General features: G+C 42.8%; 1 protein-coding gene across 1 annotated transcript in view; it reads right to left on the bottom strand.

Moving 5' to 3' along the window:
* CAP2 (cyclase associated actin cytoskeleton regulatory protein 2) overlaps nt 1–18,196 on the bottom strand; it is a 162,776-nt gene that overhangs the window by 7,039 nt on the left and 137,541 nt on the right. The window contains exons 8-11 of the mRNA XM_003263543.4: nt 11,125–11,314; nt 9,435–9,610; nt 7,642–7,765; nt 7,459–7,541 (exon numbers count right to left, since the gene is read on the bottom strand). Coding sequence (XP_003263591.1) covers nt 7,459–7,541; nt 7,642–7,765; nt 9,435–9,610; nt 11,125–11,314 — 573 coding nt within the window. The remainder of the gene's footprint in view (nt 1–7,458; nt 7,542–7,641; nt 7,766–9,434; nt 9,611–11,124; nt 11,315–18,196) is intronic.

The following is an 18,196-nucleotide window of genomic DNA, read 5'->3' as shown; positions in this document are numbered from 1 at the left end:
ATAAAAATTCTGATCAGTTTTAAATTTCTCTTCTAACAGTTTTCAGACATCCCCCCAAAATCTCCAAAAGGTAGAACTGTTTCCCCAAAGACCATATTACAACTCTATGATTTTCCATCTTGCCATGGTAATTAAAGCGATAAAGACATCTCTTCTTTCACCGTGGAGAAAAGGCTGGATTGCAAACCAGGAGCAACTCTTGCTGATGGTGTGAGTGATGTAAAGAATTCCTTGTGGGGAGTCTGGCCAGGTCACTCTAGTTCTCTGTTTCCTCCTCTCTCTCCATAGAAACTGAACACTGAGTTGGAATTGAGCCCCAGTGCAAAAAAAAAAAAAAAAAAAAAAGGCAGGGGTAGTTCAAGGTCAGGTACACATAGGGCTCTACCACAAATAATAATACGGCACATATATCTATATTTCAAGAATGTATCTGCAGTAATGTTTTGGTAATTTCTAGATGTCCTTTCTAAATTTTTTATTTATTTTTATTTTTTTGAGATAAGAGTCTCACTCCGTCACTCAGGCTAGAGTGCAATGGCACCATCTCGGCTCACTGCAACCTCCACCTCTGGGGTTCAAGCGATTCTCCTGCCTCAGCCTCCCAAGTAGCTGGGATTACAGGTGTGAACCACCATGCCTGGCTGATTTTTTGTATTTTTAGTAGAGATGGGGTTTCGCAATGTTGGCCAGGCTGGTCTCAAACTCCTGATCTCAAGTGATCCGCTCGCCCTGGCCTCCCAAAGGGCTGGGACTACAGGCATGAGCCACTGGACCTGGCCAGATTTGGGATTTTTTGATTAGGGATGCTCTATGTGTACTGGAATTTTAAGAATACCTCTGGTATGTCAGAATTTAATTTCCACAGCATTTTGGGCAGTACTGCATTTGAATATGTAATAAACACGTCTTTCTTCCCTGGTAGCCTGTGAACACCTTGAGAACAGAGATTGTTTCTTATCAGGAGAGCTGGGCCAAAGAATAGCTCCTCTGCTGAGCGATGGGTGACGTGTATTTAAACGTGTTTCTGCATTAATATTGTTTTTCATGAACATCTTTCTCCATAAAATTTAAAAAATTTCCATTTATTATCTTAGTCTCTTCTCTCCCCCATAATTTGTACTATCATCCTAGGATAGTTTGCCAAAAATAGGAATGCTGGGCCAAATCATATGAACTTTCATCCATTCTCCTTCCCCCACTTTTCAGTCTTTTAGTGTTATTGAAGTGAAATCTGCAAACATAAAACTCACCCATTTAATTTAATTTATTATTTTTTTTTGAGATGGAGTGTTTCTGTGTCACCCAGGCTGGAGTGCAGTGGTGTAACCTTGGCTCACTGCAACCTCTACTTCCTGGGTTCAAGTGGTTCTCCTGCCTCAGCCTCCTGAATAGCTGGGATTACAGCTGTGTGCCACCACACCCAGCTAATTTTATTTTATTTATTTATTTATTTTCTTTTTTTTTTTCACACCCAGCTAATTTTTGTATTTTTATTAGAGACGGGGTTTCACCATGTTGGCCAGGCTGGTCTTGAACTCCTGAGCTCAGGTGATCCACCCATCTCGGCCTCCCAAACGAGGGATTACAGGTGTGAGCCACCACACCTGACCAAATTCACCCACTTTAAGTGTACAACCCAATGATATTTAATAAATTTACAGAGCTGTGCAATCATCACTACGATCCAGTTTGGGAACATTTCTATCAGCCCCCAAATATCCCTAATGCCCATTTATAGTCAATCCCCATCCCCACCCCCAGGTAACTACTCATCTACCTTCTAGTCCCATTATGACCAAGCCCTTTTAAAACAATGTATTAAGTGTTTTAAATAGGTCGTGATATTCACTTGGTTTGAACATTCAAAAGTTCAAAAAATATTCAGAAAAATGTCTTTCTCTTGTCTCTGAGCCACATGGCCAAGTTTCCAGCCCTCCTGCACAGGTCACCATGGTTTATCCTTTCAGAGAGTATTTTTATAACACATGTCCATATCCTTAAAAATTATGATATATTTCAAACACAGAAACATATAGAAATAATATAACACGTACATAAGTACATATATGTCCAACCACCAAACAGCTTTATAGACTATTACATTTTGGCTTATTTGCTTTTTTTTTTTTAGGACTAAAATCTGGCAATATAGTTGAAGCCCCCATTCTGTACCATCCAACGCCTCATTCACCTTCTTCCTTCCCTCTCTAGATGTAACTCCTGTTCTGAATTTTGTGTTTGTCATTCACCAGGTCTGTCCATTAGGTGAGATGCCTGGGATGGCCACATGGAACTCTCATAAGCATATTTAATATGTATGTTATTGTTTTGCATGTTTTCAATTTTTTAATAAATGGATACATTATACAGAGCCTGCAATTCTGTAACTTGCCTTTATTGCTCAATGTTGTTTTTGAGATTTACCTATTTTTTTTTTTTTTTTTGAGATGGAGTCTCGCCCTGTTGCCCGGGCTGGAGTGCAGTGGCGTAATCTCAGCTCACTGCAAGCTCCGCCTCCCAGGTTCACGCCATTCTCCTGCCTCAGCCTCCCGAGTAGCTGAGACTACAGGCGCCTGCACCATGCCGAGTTATTTTTTTGTATTTTTTAGTAGAAATGGGGTTTCACCGTGTTAGCCAAGATGATCTCAATCTCCTGACCTCATGATCCGCCTGCCTTGGCCTCTCTAAGTGCTGGGATTACAGGCGTGAGCCACCACGCTCGGCCTCTATTGCATTTTCTAAAACTTATTTGTGGTAGAAAGAAATGCTATTGATTTTTGCATGTTCATATTATACCATCTTGCTGAATTTTTTTTTAGTTTTATAGTTTCTTGAATCTCTTGGGTTTTATATAAAGGCACTTATTTTGTTGGGAAATAAGGACATTTTTGTCTCTTCCTTTTCCAGTTTTATCTCCCTCGATCATTATCTTATTGCATAGGTTAGAACTTTTTTTTTTTTTTTTGAGATGGAGTCTCGCTCTGTTGCCCGGGCTGGAGTGCAGTGGTGTGATCTCGGCTCACTGCAAGCTCTGCCTCCTGGGTTCATGCCATTCTCCTGCCTCAGCCTCCCAAGTAGCTGGGATTATAGGCACCCACCACCATGCCTGGCTTATTTTTTGTATTTTTAGTAGAGACAGGGTTTCACCATGTTAGCCAGGATGGTCTCGATCTCCTGACCTCATGATTTGCCCACCTTGGCCTCCCAAGGTGCTGGGATTACAGGCGTGAGCCACTGTGCCAGGCCAGTTAGGACTTTTAATGCATTATTGAACAAGAAGCAACGACAGGAGGAATCCTCTTCTTGTTTCTGACTTTATTTTCTTTTTCTTTCTTTTTTTTTTTCTATGCGTATTCATTGCTGCAGAATTTTAATGGGAATTTTGAAGTTTCAAATGAAGTGTGATTTTTGCTATAGGAGTTCCACAGACACTCTTAATTCAGTTATGAATGTAGTATAACCCTTCTGACTTTTACCTAGGATTATCGGATATAGATATATCTATAGATATATGTGTGCATATATATGTATTTACACGCGTACATTTAGAAGAATGAAATCATGCTCTACATAATGGTATAAGACTTACTTTCTCCTAATAAAATACAATAAATGTATTTCTAGATCACTTTAAAAAATGGTTACAGTGGGGCCAGGCGCGGTGGCTCATGCCTGTAATCCCAGCACTTTGGGAGGCCGAGGCAGGCGGATCACGAGGTCAGGAGATCGAGACCATCCTGGCTAACACGGTGAAACCCCGTCTCTACTAAAAATACAAAAAATTAGCCGGGCGTGTTGGTGGGCGCCTGTAGTCCCAGCTACTCGGGAGGCTGAGGCAGGAGAATGGCGTGAACCCGGGAGGTGGAGCTTGCAATGAGCCGAGATCGCGTCACTGCACTTCAGCCTGGGCGACAGAGCGCGACTCCGTCTCAAAAAAAAAAAAAAAAAAAAAAAAAAAAAAGGTTACAGTGGTTTATAGTTCTCCTTGAAGAGGTCCTTCACATCCCTTGTAAGTTGGATTCCTAGGCATTTTATTCTCTTTGAAGCAATTGTGAATGGGAGTTCACTCATGATTTGGCTCTCTGTTTGTCTGTTATTGGTGTATAAGAATGCTTGTGATTTTTGCACATTGATTTTGTATTCTGAGACTTTGCTGAAGTTGCTTATCAGCTTAAGGAGATTTCGGGCTGAGACAGTGGGGTTTTCTAGATATACAATCATGTTATCTGCAAACAGGGACAATTTGACTTCCTCTTTTCCTAATTGAATACCCTTTATTTCTTTCTCCTGCCTGATTGCCCTGGCCAGAACTTCATGTTGAATAGGAGTGCTGAGAGAGGGTATCCCTGTTTTGTGCCAGTTTTCAAAGGGAATGCTTCCAGTTTTTGCCCATTCAGTATGATATTGGCTGTGGGTTTGTCATAGATAACTCTTATTATTTTGAGATACATCCCATCAATACCTAATTTATTGAGAGTTTTTATACCATTCAGGGCATAGGCATGGGCAAGGACTTCATGTCTAAAACACCAAAAGCAATGGCAACAAAAGTCAAAACTGACAAATGGGATCTAATTAAACTAAAGAGCTTCTGCACAGCAAAAGAAACTACCATCAGAGTGAACAGGCAACCTACAGAATGGGAAAAAATTTTTTGCAATCTACTCATCTGACAAAGGGCTAATATCCAGAATCTACAAAGAACTCAAACAAATTTACAAGAAAAAAACAAACAACCCCATCAAAAAGTGGGTGAAGGATATGAACAGACACTTCTCAAATGAAGACATTCATGCAGCCAACAGACACATGAAAAAATACTCATCATCACTGGCCATCAGAGAAATGCAAATCAAAACCACAATGAGATACCATCTCACACCAGTTAGAATGGCCATCATTAAAAAGTCAGGAAACAACAGGTGCTGGAGAGGATGTGGAGAAACAGGAACACTTTTACACTGTTGGTGGGACTGTAAACTAGTTCAACTATTGTGGAAGACAGTGTGGTGATTCCTCAAGGATCTATAACTAGAAATACCATTTGACCCAGCCATCCCATTACTGGGTATATACCCAAAGGATTATAAATCATGCTGCTATAAAGACACATGTACACGTATGTTTACTGTGGCACTATTCGCAACAGCAAAGACTTGGAACCAACCCAAATGTCCATCAATGATAGACTGGATTAAGAAAATGTGGCACATATACACCATGGAATACTATGCAGCCATAAAAAAGGATGAGTTCATGTTCTTTGTAGGGACATGGATGAAGCTGGAAACCATCATTCTCAGCAAGCTATCACAAGGACAAAAAACCAAGCACCGCATGTTCTCACTCATAGGAATTGAACAACGAGAACACTTGGACACAGGAAGGGGAACATCACACACTGGGGCCTTTTGTGGGGTGGGGAGAGGAGGGAGGGATAGCATTAGGAGATATACCTAATGCTAAATGACAAGTTAATGTGTGCAGCACACCAACATGGCACATGTACACATATGTAACAAACCTGCACGTTGTGCACATGTACCCTAGAACTTAAAGTATAATTAAAAAAATGGTTACACAGTATTCCATTGTATGGAATTCAGAAGTTTTAAATTTTTAGGTAGACATATCTGCCTAACTGTTTGAAAATTTCCTCTGTTTCTTCTTGGTTTAAGATTTTTTTCTCCCTCCAAAAACATGATGAATATTTAGAACTTCCTATTTTCACGTTTTATACTTAATTTACTTGGTTGTGTATTTTGGATGTGATGTATTTACATTTAAAAAAAATGCTAACTCCTTATATATGGTTTCACCATTGCTACCTAAGCTTAATTTCTGTAAGAATGAAAGGGAGCTTGAAATATACTCTCTAAAATTAAGGTGTGTTTGTGGTATGTGTGTTAGGTTGCATTCTTTCCAAGATACTTTTCAACTGTAACACACTATGATTGCATGACTATGGCTAAACATGTACTCTCACCTCTGCCATCAAATATTACTTCACTGTTGTTACTTCTAGTTTTTTAAAATTAAAAATAATGTAAAGTGGGAAAAAGCATGGTTCTTTACATAGGAACTCCCACCATCCAAAATAGCTCTTCAGAAAGTGTGGTCTCATTAGGTTTCTATGAACCACGATAATCCTTGAAGTACCAGGCTTTTTCTGAAGATGAGTGACCTCCTTAAAATTTTCATGCATAACAGTTTGGAGAGAAAGCAGTGTTATTAAATGAATAAATGCAGTGATCAGAAACACTAAACTGGGGCTGTGTGCCGTGGCTCATGCCTGTAATCCCAGCACTTTGGGACGCCGAGGCGGGCAGACCACTTGAGGTCAGGAGTTTGAGACCAGCCTGCCCAACACGGTGAAACCCTGTCTCTACTAAAAATACAAAAAATTAGCTGGGCCGTGGTAGTGGTCACCTGTAATCCCAGCTACTCAGGGGGCTGAGGCATATGCGAATCACTTGAACCTGGGAGGTTCAGGTTGCAGTGCACCAAGATTGCGCTACTGCACTCCAGCCTGGGCCACAGAGAGACTCTGTCTCAAAAAGAAAAAGAAAAAGAAAAAAAAAGATAGAAGTTATAATTGGCCAAAACCAAGAAGTCCTTTAGATTTTGGCATATCATAAAATTCCATGTGGCTAAATCAAAATTATTAAAGATTTTAATTCACAGATTTTCTTCTGTTTTGCAAATTCAACTCCAACCCTACTTCTCAGGTTGTTTTTCTGATGATTTCACTGATTCTTTAGAAAAACTTTTCCTCCTCATGATCTAGGACCAATTTTTCCTGAGAAAAAAGTTCTCTTTGGAATGGTGCTAATCATACTAGGAGAGTGTCACAGTATTTTTATTTATGCATTAGTTGATTCACTCAAATCATATACTCATCAAACATTTACTGGATGCCTACTATGTACAGGTACTGTGCAAGTTTCTGGGGCTGTAAAGATTACTTAGCTGTCCTTTTTTTTTTTTTTTCGAGACAGAGTCTCTCTCTGTTGCCCAACTGGAGTGCAGTTGCGCAATCTCAGTTCACTGCAACCTCTGCCTCCCAGGTTCAAGTGATTCTCCTGTCTCAGCCTCCCAAGTAGCTGGGATTACAGGTGCCCACCACCACACCCAGCTAATTTTTGTGTTTTCAATATAGACAGGGTTTCACCACGTTGGCCAGTCTGGTCTCAAACTCCTGACCTCGTGATCCGCCCGCCTTGGCCTCCCAAAGTGCTGGGATTACAGGCATGAGCCACCGCGCCCGGCCTCAAGGCTCCTTCTTGCAGGCAGAATGGATGGTCTGTGCAAGGCCGCAGCTTACATCGTGGTTGGAAAGGCTGCTTATTACAGCGTGGTTGGAAAGGCTGCTTATTACAGCGTGGTTGGAAAGGCTGCTTATTACAGCGTGGTTGGAAAGGCTGCTTATTACAGCGTGGTTGGAAAGGCTCTGCTTACCTGGATTTGAATGTCCTGGGAGTTGATCACTTCCACAATGCCCACCACATTGTCAAACACCAGGCCGAGCTTCTTACAGTTGTCTGTGGGGAGAAAAAACACACCAAAAAACCAACTCCACTACATACATACAGCTTGTTTATAAAACATCATAATAACCATAGAGCCATAATTCTGCCCTACCAATTATAATGGAGTTTACTTTCCCTTTTATCTGAAGAGTTGATTTTTCGCATTTGAAAATGTAAGCCACTTGTTTCAGCTCAGTCTCTGAAATCACAAGGTCATTCCTGTCCTCTTGGTACTCCTAGAATTAAGACAAATACAAATATTAAACATCAGCATATATAAACAGAATCCACTGCACACTGAAATTACTACGAGCTCAGCATGAAGTATGGCTTTGCAATATATTCTTTTGGAACCATCTCCTTATAGATGAAACCACAGGTCTTACTCTGTCATTGTTAGGATGGGAAAAACGGAACCACTTCTTGGAAGCAAGTCAGTATCTCTTTGTAAACATCAGGTATCAGGCACCCTAGCAGGTGGGAGGCTGGAGCAGGGATGTGAGAGCTTTTTGTTGAGGCCTTGATGCCAAGTCTGGACTTGATGCTGCAGCAAAACCTGCTGTGTCAAACAGGAGTTGGGCAAACAGGCTGGTGAAGGGTCACAGCAGTGGTCTAAGCCCATTGTGTTTTCAAGGCGATGACAACTCTCCAGGGACTTTGGTCCTTCATCTTTAGGGAAGCCCTCCAGATCAGAAGGAGACAACAGCTTTCACTCCCATCTGAAGTGTCTATGTCCTGCTCACACACTTAGCCCGGGCAGTGGGGGGTGGCAGCAGTAGGGTACAGAGGTATCAATCCCTCCATCCATGGGACTGAACGAAACATCTCACAGCACATCACAGTGGGGCACAGACTTCCCAGTTCCATATATTAATGGTCTGTCTTGCTGCCTGATTAAAAGCTTATAGAAAGAATAGCTAAATTCATAGAGACAGAAAGTAGAATGGTAATTGCCAGGGGCTGGGAGGGGTGCGGGGGGAGAAATAGGGAGCTATTGTTTAAGGGTACAGACTTTTGGTTCTGCAAGATGAAAAGAGTTCTGTGGTGGGTGGTGGTGATGGCAGCACAACCATGTGAACAGACTTAATGCCACTGAACTGGACAGTTAAACATGGTGAACAGTCCATTTTATGCTACGTGTATTTTACCACCACTTACAAAATAATTTAAAAAGTTGAAGAAAAGAATGCATGAGAACCTGTGAAAATAAAGTTTATAGAAGCATTCAGAAACACCCTGGTTTCTACTCTAGCCAGTAGTTTTTGCCTCTGTCACTTCACTTTGGTGGTTAATGGGTACAAAGAAGGAATAAATTCTAACTTTCAACAGCAGAGTAGGGTAACTATAGTTAACAACACTGTCTTATATATTTCAAAACAGCTAGAAAAGAGGCCTTGAAATGTTTCCATCACATAGAAGCGATAAATACTCAAGGTAATGGACACCTTAAATATCCTGACTTGATCATTACCCATTCTTTTTTTTTTTTGAGACAGAATATCAGTCTGTCACCCAGGCTGGAGTGCAGTGGCATGATCTCGGCTCGCTGCAACCTCCACCTCCCGGGTTCAAGTGATTCTCCTGTCTCAGTCTCTCAAGTAGCTGGGATTACAGGCACGTGCCACCATGCCTGGCTGATTTTTGTATTTTTAGTAGAGATGGGGTTTCACCATGTTGGCCAGGCTGGTCACGAACTCCTGACCTCAGGTGATCCTCCCAAAGTGCCGATCATTTCACATTCTATGCGTGTAACAAAATATCACAGGTACCCCATAAATATTTACAAATGTTATGTATCGATAAAAAAATTAAAAAAAAAATCCTTCAGATCTTGGTAAATGGTTTGGCTGTTGGTCCTTTCATTGGCGCGTGTCAGGAAAATAAAGGTTAAAATGCTTCACTTACCACTCTCCATTTCTTTCCTTCCAACTCCAACACTGGGGCATGTTTTTGAGAAGGATAAGATTTAGGAGATGTGGGACTTGGAGTGTGACTTTTGGTGGGAGATCGAGTTTGCCCTCCTTGAGCCCGCAGGCTGGGATTTTTGTATGTCTTCTGGTCATCTGTGACATGGCGGAGCCCTAGGAGGACAACACACATGGACACATTTATTTTATGCAAAGGGATATGTCTCTAACTTGCTAGATCAGCACGATGTAAATAAAGAGCACAAGAACTTTTGGTAAAATGCCACTTTCAAAACAGTCTAGTGCTTTCTCCAAGTCAGGATGCAGGAGCTGAGTCCTGTACAAGTTTAGAGTTGACAGAAGCACTGTACGTTGTTTTTTTTTTTTTTTTTTTTTGAAATGGAGTCTCACTCTGTCACCTAGGCTGGAGTGCGTGATCTCGGCTCACTGCAACCTCTGCCTCCCGGGTTCAAGTGATTCTCCTGCCTCAGCCTCCCAAGTAGCTGGGATTACAGGCATGCACCACCACGCTCGGCTAATTTTTGAATTTTTAGTAGAGACGGGGTTTCACCATGTTGGCCACGCTGGTCCTCGAACTCCTGATCTCAGGTGATCTGCCCCACTTGGCCTCCCAAAGTGCTGGGATTACAGGCGTGAGCCACTGCACTGGCCAAGTTTTTTTTTTTTTTTTAATTTGAGGAACCTCTTCTGTTGGGAGATAAAATAATAGATAAAAATTCTGCAAAGAGCAAACCACCTCACGAAAAAGGATCATGTCTTACTTCTTCTCTTACGGCTAAATCATTCTCCAGACACAGCCTAAAAGGTTAGGCCATTCCAGTGAGTATATATCAGGATATGGAATTGACTTTATGAATCCATTCCTTTATTTTGCAAATGAGTTTCACAGGGCACAGCAGAACCAGTTGGAGCCAGAGAAAAATTTAGAATTTTGGAGTCTTAGCTCCAAGCCCAGTATAGTGGGATATAATTCTTCGACAAGCCTGCACACTGCTTCAGGACAGAGGAGCTAATGTTTGCCATTTTTATTTATTTACTTATTTATTTATTTAGAGACAAGGTCTCACTCTGTCACCCAGGCTGGAGTGCAGTGGTGCGATCTCAGCTCACTGCAGCCTCCACCTCCTGGGCTCGAGCAATCTCCCACCTCAGATTCCTTAGTAGCTAGAACTGCAGGTGTGTGCCACAATGCCCAGCTAATTTCTGTTTATTTTTGGTAAAGATGGGGTCTCACTATGTTGCCCAGGCTGGTCTTGAACTCCTGGGCTCAAGCAATAGGCCTGCCTTGGCCTCCCAAAGTGCTGTGATTACAGGCGTGAGCCACCATGCCCAGCCTGCCATTTTTATTTCACTTGATCTTGATGCCTTGGTTGTGGACAATGATGTGGAAGCACCGGGGGCTAAAGCAAGGATGCAGCACGGTGGTCCATTTAGAACCCAGAGTCTCTGAATACTTCTTTCTGGTCTACACAGTGACCCCCTGAGCCCGTCTGCATGGACATAACGAACATAGCAGGCTCCTGTCTTCCCAGCACCAGCTCCCCCTCTCCCTGCATGCTGGAGGCAGGGATGGAGTGATGTATCCATCACTGGGGCTCCAGCGGCTCTTTGTGTCTGGGAGCCGGAGGGAAAGCGAGGCAGCTTCAAGGTCTTGTTTTCTCTCTTACCTTTTGTAATTGCTTCTCCCTGGTTAAGTTGGGCAAATAAAGCTGAGCGTGAAGGAGAAGATTCCTCTTTTTTGCCTTCATTCTCGAAAGGTGGAGGTGGCCCTGGAGGAGGCGGAGGAGGAGGGGGTGGAGGAAGGCCAGGCCCAGAGGAGAGGACAGAAAACACTGATACTGTGGATGCTACAGGACCCTGAGAAGACAGAAGACAGAGCGTTGCATTGAGACTGCGCCCTTGCTGGGATTTTGCCCGAGTGAGTCAAAACCTGCTGCCAATGAGGGAGTGGGGTTGAAACCTGAGCAAAGGCTCCCAGAGGGCACACCTGTGCATCATGGGTCTGTTTGGGAGGATCTGAACCATGGCAGCTCCAGCTTGGGAACGTGGAACATGACTTAGCTGTGTGGCCCTGTCAGTAGGATCTGTGTGGCAATGAGCCCTGCTGCCAAATCAGAGGCAAACGAGCCATACTCCCAAGTCCAGGTCCAAGGCTCAGGATCTAAATGACACTGGGCCTTGGCCAATTTAGAATCACAAGAAAAAAGTGATCCAACTGATAAAACGATTAGCTCTTTTGAGACACTGGAAACTGTAACCACCAATGGGCTGTGGGGAAGGGTAAAAATATTCAGTGGTGATTGGATGTTTCCGAACCTTTTTAAGCAGTGAAAGAGAGATACAGAAACTCTCTGGACCTGATTTTCCAAATATGCCTGCCACAAACTGACCCCCAAACAAGGAGCATATGTGACCGAGATGCTTGTCAAACCCGAAGGTAATGAGGGTCCAGGATCCATATGACTTTTCATCAAATGTTGGCTGTTAGTGAACCAACTAAAAATTAGATTCTTCCTGATCCAAGAGCTATGGTTATTCTTATTTTCACTTTTATGTAAAGCACAACTTTTGTTTTCAGTATGAAAGCCTAACAAATTCAAATGGCAATAAGACGTGATAGACAAGAGAGACTTGCTTTAGTTCAGTTTTGCTTTTTTTGAAGGAGACGGTCTCACTCTACTGCCCAGGCTGTGTGCAGTGGCATGAACATAGCTCACTGCAGCCCCAAACTCCTGGGCTCAAGCGATTCTCCTGCCTCAGCCTCCTGAATAGCTGGGACAACAGGCATGTGCCACTCTAACTGGCTAATTTCTAATTTGTTTTTTGCCACTCTAACTGGCTAATTTTTATTATTTTTTTTTTTTGGTAGAGATGAGGTCTCACTATGTTGCCCAGGCTGGTCTTGAACTCCTGGCCCTAAGTAATCCTCCTGCCCTGGCCTCCCAAAGTACCAGTTTTAATATTTTGGAAAATATCCAAAATATTGTATATCTGTGATATTTTCACAGAACTTAAAATTGGTAGGATAGAAACACACATATACCACAAACTTGGCCTATATACTGTTTTACTTTTATTTATTTATTTTTGAGATGGAGTCTTGTTCTGTTGCCCAGGCTGGAGTGCAGTGGCGTGATCTCGGCTCCCTACAACATCAGTCTCCCAGGTTCAAGCAATTCTCCTGCCTCAGCCTGTCGAGTAGCTGGGATTAAAGACGTGCACCACCAAGCCCAGCAAACTTTTCTCTTTTTTTCTTTTTTTTTTGGAGACGGAGTCTCGCTCTGTCACCCAGGCTGGAGCGCAGTGGCGCAATCTCGGCTCACTGCAAGCTCAGCCTCCCAGGTTCACGCCCTTCTCCTGCCTCAGCCAAATTTTTGTATCTTTAGTAGAGACAGGGTTTTGCCATGTTGGTCAGGCTGGTCTCGAACTCCTGACCTCAAATTATCCACCCACCTCAGCCTCCCAAAGTGCTGGGATTACAGGTGTGAGCCACTGTGCCCAGCCCTGTTTTACTTTTGAACCCTCAAGTAAAACTGTATACCTATAATAGGAAACTATAAACAAATTCAATAGTCACGAAGCTTAAAAAATTGGGAGTAATGGAAATGTGGCTTGGACTCATCAATTTTCAATATCAAATATGAAAGGTAAAACATTACTGAAGTGCCAAATGTTAATGAAAACAGAATATCCTTATTGTCATAAACAACTTAGTATTATGCAGTATCAAAATCAGTGATTCTTAATCTGTAGTAGTTTTCAGTTAAAAACAAAACAAAACATGCTGGCTTGGGCAAGGTGGCTCACGCCTGTAATCCTAGCACTTTGGGAAGCTGAGAAGGGTGGATTGCTTGGGTCACTTGAGCCCAGGAGTTTGAAACCAGCCTGGGTAACAAAGTGAGACCCTGTCTCTACAAAAAATACAAAAAATTAGCTGAGCATGGTGACGCATGCCTGTAGTCCCAGCTACTGCGGAGGCTGAGTTGGGAGGATCACGTAAGCCTGCAGTGAGTTGAGATCACGCCACTGTACCCCAGCCTGGAAAACAGAGAGTGAGACCCTGTCTCAAAGCAAAACAAAACAAAAAAACTCACTATTTTCAAAGTACTTATATAATTCCTATTAAGTGTAGAATTACCCTGAAAATAAAATATAATTGTCTTATTCAGAATGCATGTTTTAGAAACCCTGCAGGCTGGAGGGCTCATCTCCTGAAGATTTAATTTGCAATGGTCTTTGTTTCTAAGAAAGAGCAGCCTAATTCCATCAGGTTTCTTAGGTCAAGTAGAAAATGATTTCACAGTTCCTGAGACTGACCATTTTTCTCACCAGTATTTGAAATGTTTTCTATGTTACTGGGATAAAATTCGAGAATTTGCTCTGAATCAGAAAGAGAGTATAATATAAGCTTTGGACATCAAACAGTATTCTAGTCCTCAGACACTGAGAACCACGAAATATTACTTTTACTCATAAGCACATCGTAACTCATACAGCCGGTGAAGGGACAGCCCCTTCCCCCAACATCTGAAACACTGCAGCTTTATAGTCCTATTTCGTGTAAAGGGAAGACGATGCTGGCTTCTAAATCTTAGAATGATTTAGATGGTTCCCTAGCTCTCAGAATTCAGAGTCTCTCTCCAAGAGCCATTAAAGGACACTGAAACTAAAAAGCCACATATTCAGCTTTTTGGAACTTTGATACATTCAGATGGCTGGCCCAGGAATGCAGGACAAAGGATTAAATGCTACAAAGTTGAAAATAAAAGCCAAAACATAAGGGAACTCAGGACCAGTTGAAACTCCGTCTTGGACTAATCCTTTGTGTGTCCTGGCTCATTCCCATATCAGCCCCAGCAAGAGCACAATACCGGGCTCTTGTTTCCAAGGTTACTTTTCAATTAGTATTCAGGCGCTTTACCGTACAGTGGACTCGAAATCAAACTGATTAGATGTTCCCTTCACTGGATCTCCGTGAGCTGCCCCTGGCAGAGTCACTTATCTTTGCCTCCGTCTCTTCTCATTTTGTGGGAGATTACAGCACATGACACGGGAACTTTCTACATTCTCCTCTGTCTGGCCACAAGTGGAATCACAGCCTGACACTGTCTTCAGATGTCCCAAGAAAAAACAGAGAGGAGGCTGGGCGCAGAGGCTCACACCTGTATGTAGTCCCAGCACTTTGGATGGCAGAGCTGGGTGGATCACCTGAGGTCAGGAGTTCAAGACCAGCTTGGCCAACATGGTGAAACACTGTCTCTACTAAAAATACAAAAATTAGCTGGGTGCGGTGGCTCACGCCTGTAATCCCAGCACTTTGGGAGGCCAAAAATTCCAAAGAAGACTAGGTTGTGTCACAGAAATACTCTTGTGGGTGGAGGAGGCAGTGACATAGGCTTCTGTATTTTTTGACCTTCCCTAGGTGATTCCAATCTGTAGACAAGTTTGGGAATAACCATTCTTTCCTATATGCTGAAATTAATCTTAATTATGAAAACCATATCACTGGGACTGTACTGAAATATCTCTTTAACAGAAAATATGGCAGGAAATCAGAAAGGCTGTTTCAATTCAATATTAAATGGCCAGTCAATGGTAAAGACATTATTGAATCACATATCTGCTTGATTCTAAAGCCTTCTTCAGGGAAATCTTTTATGCTATATTTGGACTTAAAAAAAAAAAGTCATGGCCAGGCACGGTGGCTCACACCTATAATCCCAGCACTTTGGGAGGCCGAGGCGGTGGATCACCTGAGGTCAGGAGTTCAAGACCAGCCTGACCATCATGGCGAAACGCCGTCTCTACTAAAAATACAAAAATTAGCCTGGCGTGGTCGCAGGCACCTGTAATCCCAGCTACTCAGGAGGTTGAGGCAGGAGAATCACTTGAACCTGGGAGGCAGAGGTTGCAGTGAGCCAAGATCGCACCACTGCACTCCAGCCTGGGTGACAAGAGTGAGATTCCATCTCAAAAAAAAAAAAGTCATTAGCCAAATTAAGGAAGGTCTGGGCTACCTTGACTCATATGTAGCGCAGCCTGTGGGCCTCCAGATAGAATACATATGACAGAAGTATTGGGAAGTGGTGTAATATCTGGCTCAGCTTTTATCTCCACAACCGCTTGTTCCATCGCCCGATGCCTTTTAGCAGTTGACTGAGCTCCTACAGCACCTCCGGAATCAGTCTTGATCCTATGGGAATATAAGATGTCTTGTGCTTTGACAGTTAAGTCACCCTGGATGCTGGCTTTGTTGTGACTCTGTGCCCTGCTTCTAGAAACTGGCCTCTAGCCTCATTCATTTTTCCTGAGTACCCACTGGTTGCAGTAGTGGGGTACATGTACCCAGATCTTGACTCTCCGTCTAAGGCTCAAGTTGTTCTGAGATAGGGTTGTGACCTGTCTTTTGGAGACTAGAGATTGAACAACACGATCCCTCAGGGTGATTTCCTTTTAAAGATAGACTCTCATGGCAGAGGTAACATATCAGGTTGTCTAGACTGGATGAGAAGGAAAGGATCAGATCAGAACCTGCAGCCTTGGGTGCCCATCGAGTGATCCACTACTTCTCCATCCCAGTGGGCAACTGTAGGAGAATAGGCTCTGTGGGACAGCAGAGCTCACAGGAGAGGGGGCACGGGCAGAGGGCATATTTTGTATCCTTTACAATCTGAGTTAGGTCAGTCTAGAGATACAGAAGGATCGCTCCCAGATGGGCAAACTTGTCTAGGAGGTGCCAAGAACGAGGGCTAGGAAGAGCCTCTGAACTAACAGTACCTGCCCAGGAACCCGACTGAGATGGGTAAGACATGACAGGGTTCTCTTCCGTACCATTTACCAGTGAGAGTCTTGAGAAACTGCAGCCATAGCCTGCAGACTGCATTCGGGCCTCTGCAGAATGAACAAAAGCTATGTGGTTGGATCTGCACGTGGAGCATTCAACAAAGACACCAAATAAGAGATGTTGTTTACTTGTCAATTATCAGAGTATTTCTGGTCCTTCTCAAAAGAAGCCTTTTCTTAATAACAAATTCTTTTGCAGTATGTTTTATCCTAACAATTAGTTTCATTTTATTTCTACAATGTAGAATCATACATCTAAAAGCTTCCAGGACCTACAGGATTCTGATGTCACGTGACTTGCACAAAGCCACATGGACAGGAAAGTGAAGTTGAGAACTGAATGGAGGTATCCCGGCTTAGGAGCCTGAAGGGAGACACACTTAACCTTAGTTAAGGAGCAGTGATCCATACACAAATGCTTTTTTAAAAAACAACTTTGTTATGTTGATGAAATGAGTCACTTAAGTATCTTAACGCCTCAGACTGGGAATAATGAAAAAGTACATTCTATTGGAGTCATTGTAACAATGGCTTACAACTTAAAAAAATGAGGCTGGGCGCGGTGGCTCATGACTGTAATCCCAGTACTTTGGGAGGCTGAGGTGGGTGGATCACGAGGTCAGGAGATCAAGACCATCCTGGCCAACAGGGTGAAATCCCATCTCTACTAAAAATACAAAAATTAGCTGGGTGTGGTGCACACGCCTGTTGTCCCAGCTACTAGGAAGGCTGAGGCAGGAGAATCGCTTGAACCCAGGAGGCAGAGGTTGCAGTGAGCTGAGAGATCACACCACTGTACTTCAGCCTGGTGACAGAGGGAGACTCCGTTTCAAAAAAAAAAAAAAAAGAAAAAAAGAAAAGCTGCACATCTATGATTTTAAATGCCCATATTCAGAGTACAAAAGTTCACTTCTGTTGCAAGAACACAGCACAACGCCTAAAAATGCTGCATTTAAGGTCTATTAAGATTAATTTTGAGAGCAGATATTCAATTATATACTTTTTTTTTAATTGGCACAAAGACTTTTTAAAAAGCTACTGTACTGCAAATCCCTTTCTCTAAGTTAATTTCAGCTGTCCTGGGAACAGATGCCTCCTCTATTTTTAAATATATGAACTGTAGCTATAAAATAATGAAACCAATATGCAGCGTGTGGAAGGTTTGTGATTTTTTTGGATACATATACTATATATAAGTATACTCTATTTAATATAGTTCTATACTAATGTACATCAAAATTTGCTTTCATTAATGTTACTTCTTGAAATACTAATCGCTTTATTCCTTTAGATTTTATTAGGAAAGGGAAAACACTTCCAAGTTCTTTTTTTTTTTTTTTTTTTTTTTGGTGGGGGTGTCGAGATGGAGTTTCGCTCTTGTTGCCCAGGCCGGAGTGCAATGGTGTGATCTCGGCTCACCGCAACCTTCACCTCCCGGGTTCAAGCGATTCTCCTGCCTCAGCCTCCCGAGTAGCTGGGATTACAGGAGTGCACCACTACGCCCAGCTAATTTTTTGTATTTTTAGTAGGGACAGGGTTTCTCCATGTTGGTCAGGCTAGTCTTGAACTCCTGACCTCAGGTGTTATGCCCGCCTCAGCCTCCCAAAGTGTTGGGATTACAGGCGTGAGCCACCACGCCTGGCCAACACTTGCAGTTTTTTTTTTTTTGTTTTTTTTTTTTGAGACGGAGTATCGCTCAGTTGCCCAGGCTGGAGTGCAGTGGTGCGATCTCAGCTCACTGCAACCTCCACCTCCTGGGTTCAAGTGATTCTCCTGCCTCAGCCTCCCAGTAGCTGGGATTACAGGTGCCCGCCACCACGCCTGGCTAATTTTTTTGAATTTTTAGTAGAGAAGGGGTTTCACTATGTTGGCCAGGCTGGTCTCAAACCCCTGGCC

This window comes from Nomascus leucogenys, chromosome 8 (assembly GCF_006542625.1).
Source record: "Nomascus leucogenys isolate Asia chromosome 8, Asia_NLE_v1, whole genome shotgun sequence".
Classification (NCBI taxonomy): Eukaryota; Metazoa; Chordata; class Mammalia; order Primates; family Hylobatidae; genus Nomascus; species Nomascus leucogenys.
This window is presented reverse-complemented; position numbering and strand designations above follow the sequence as displayed.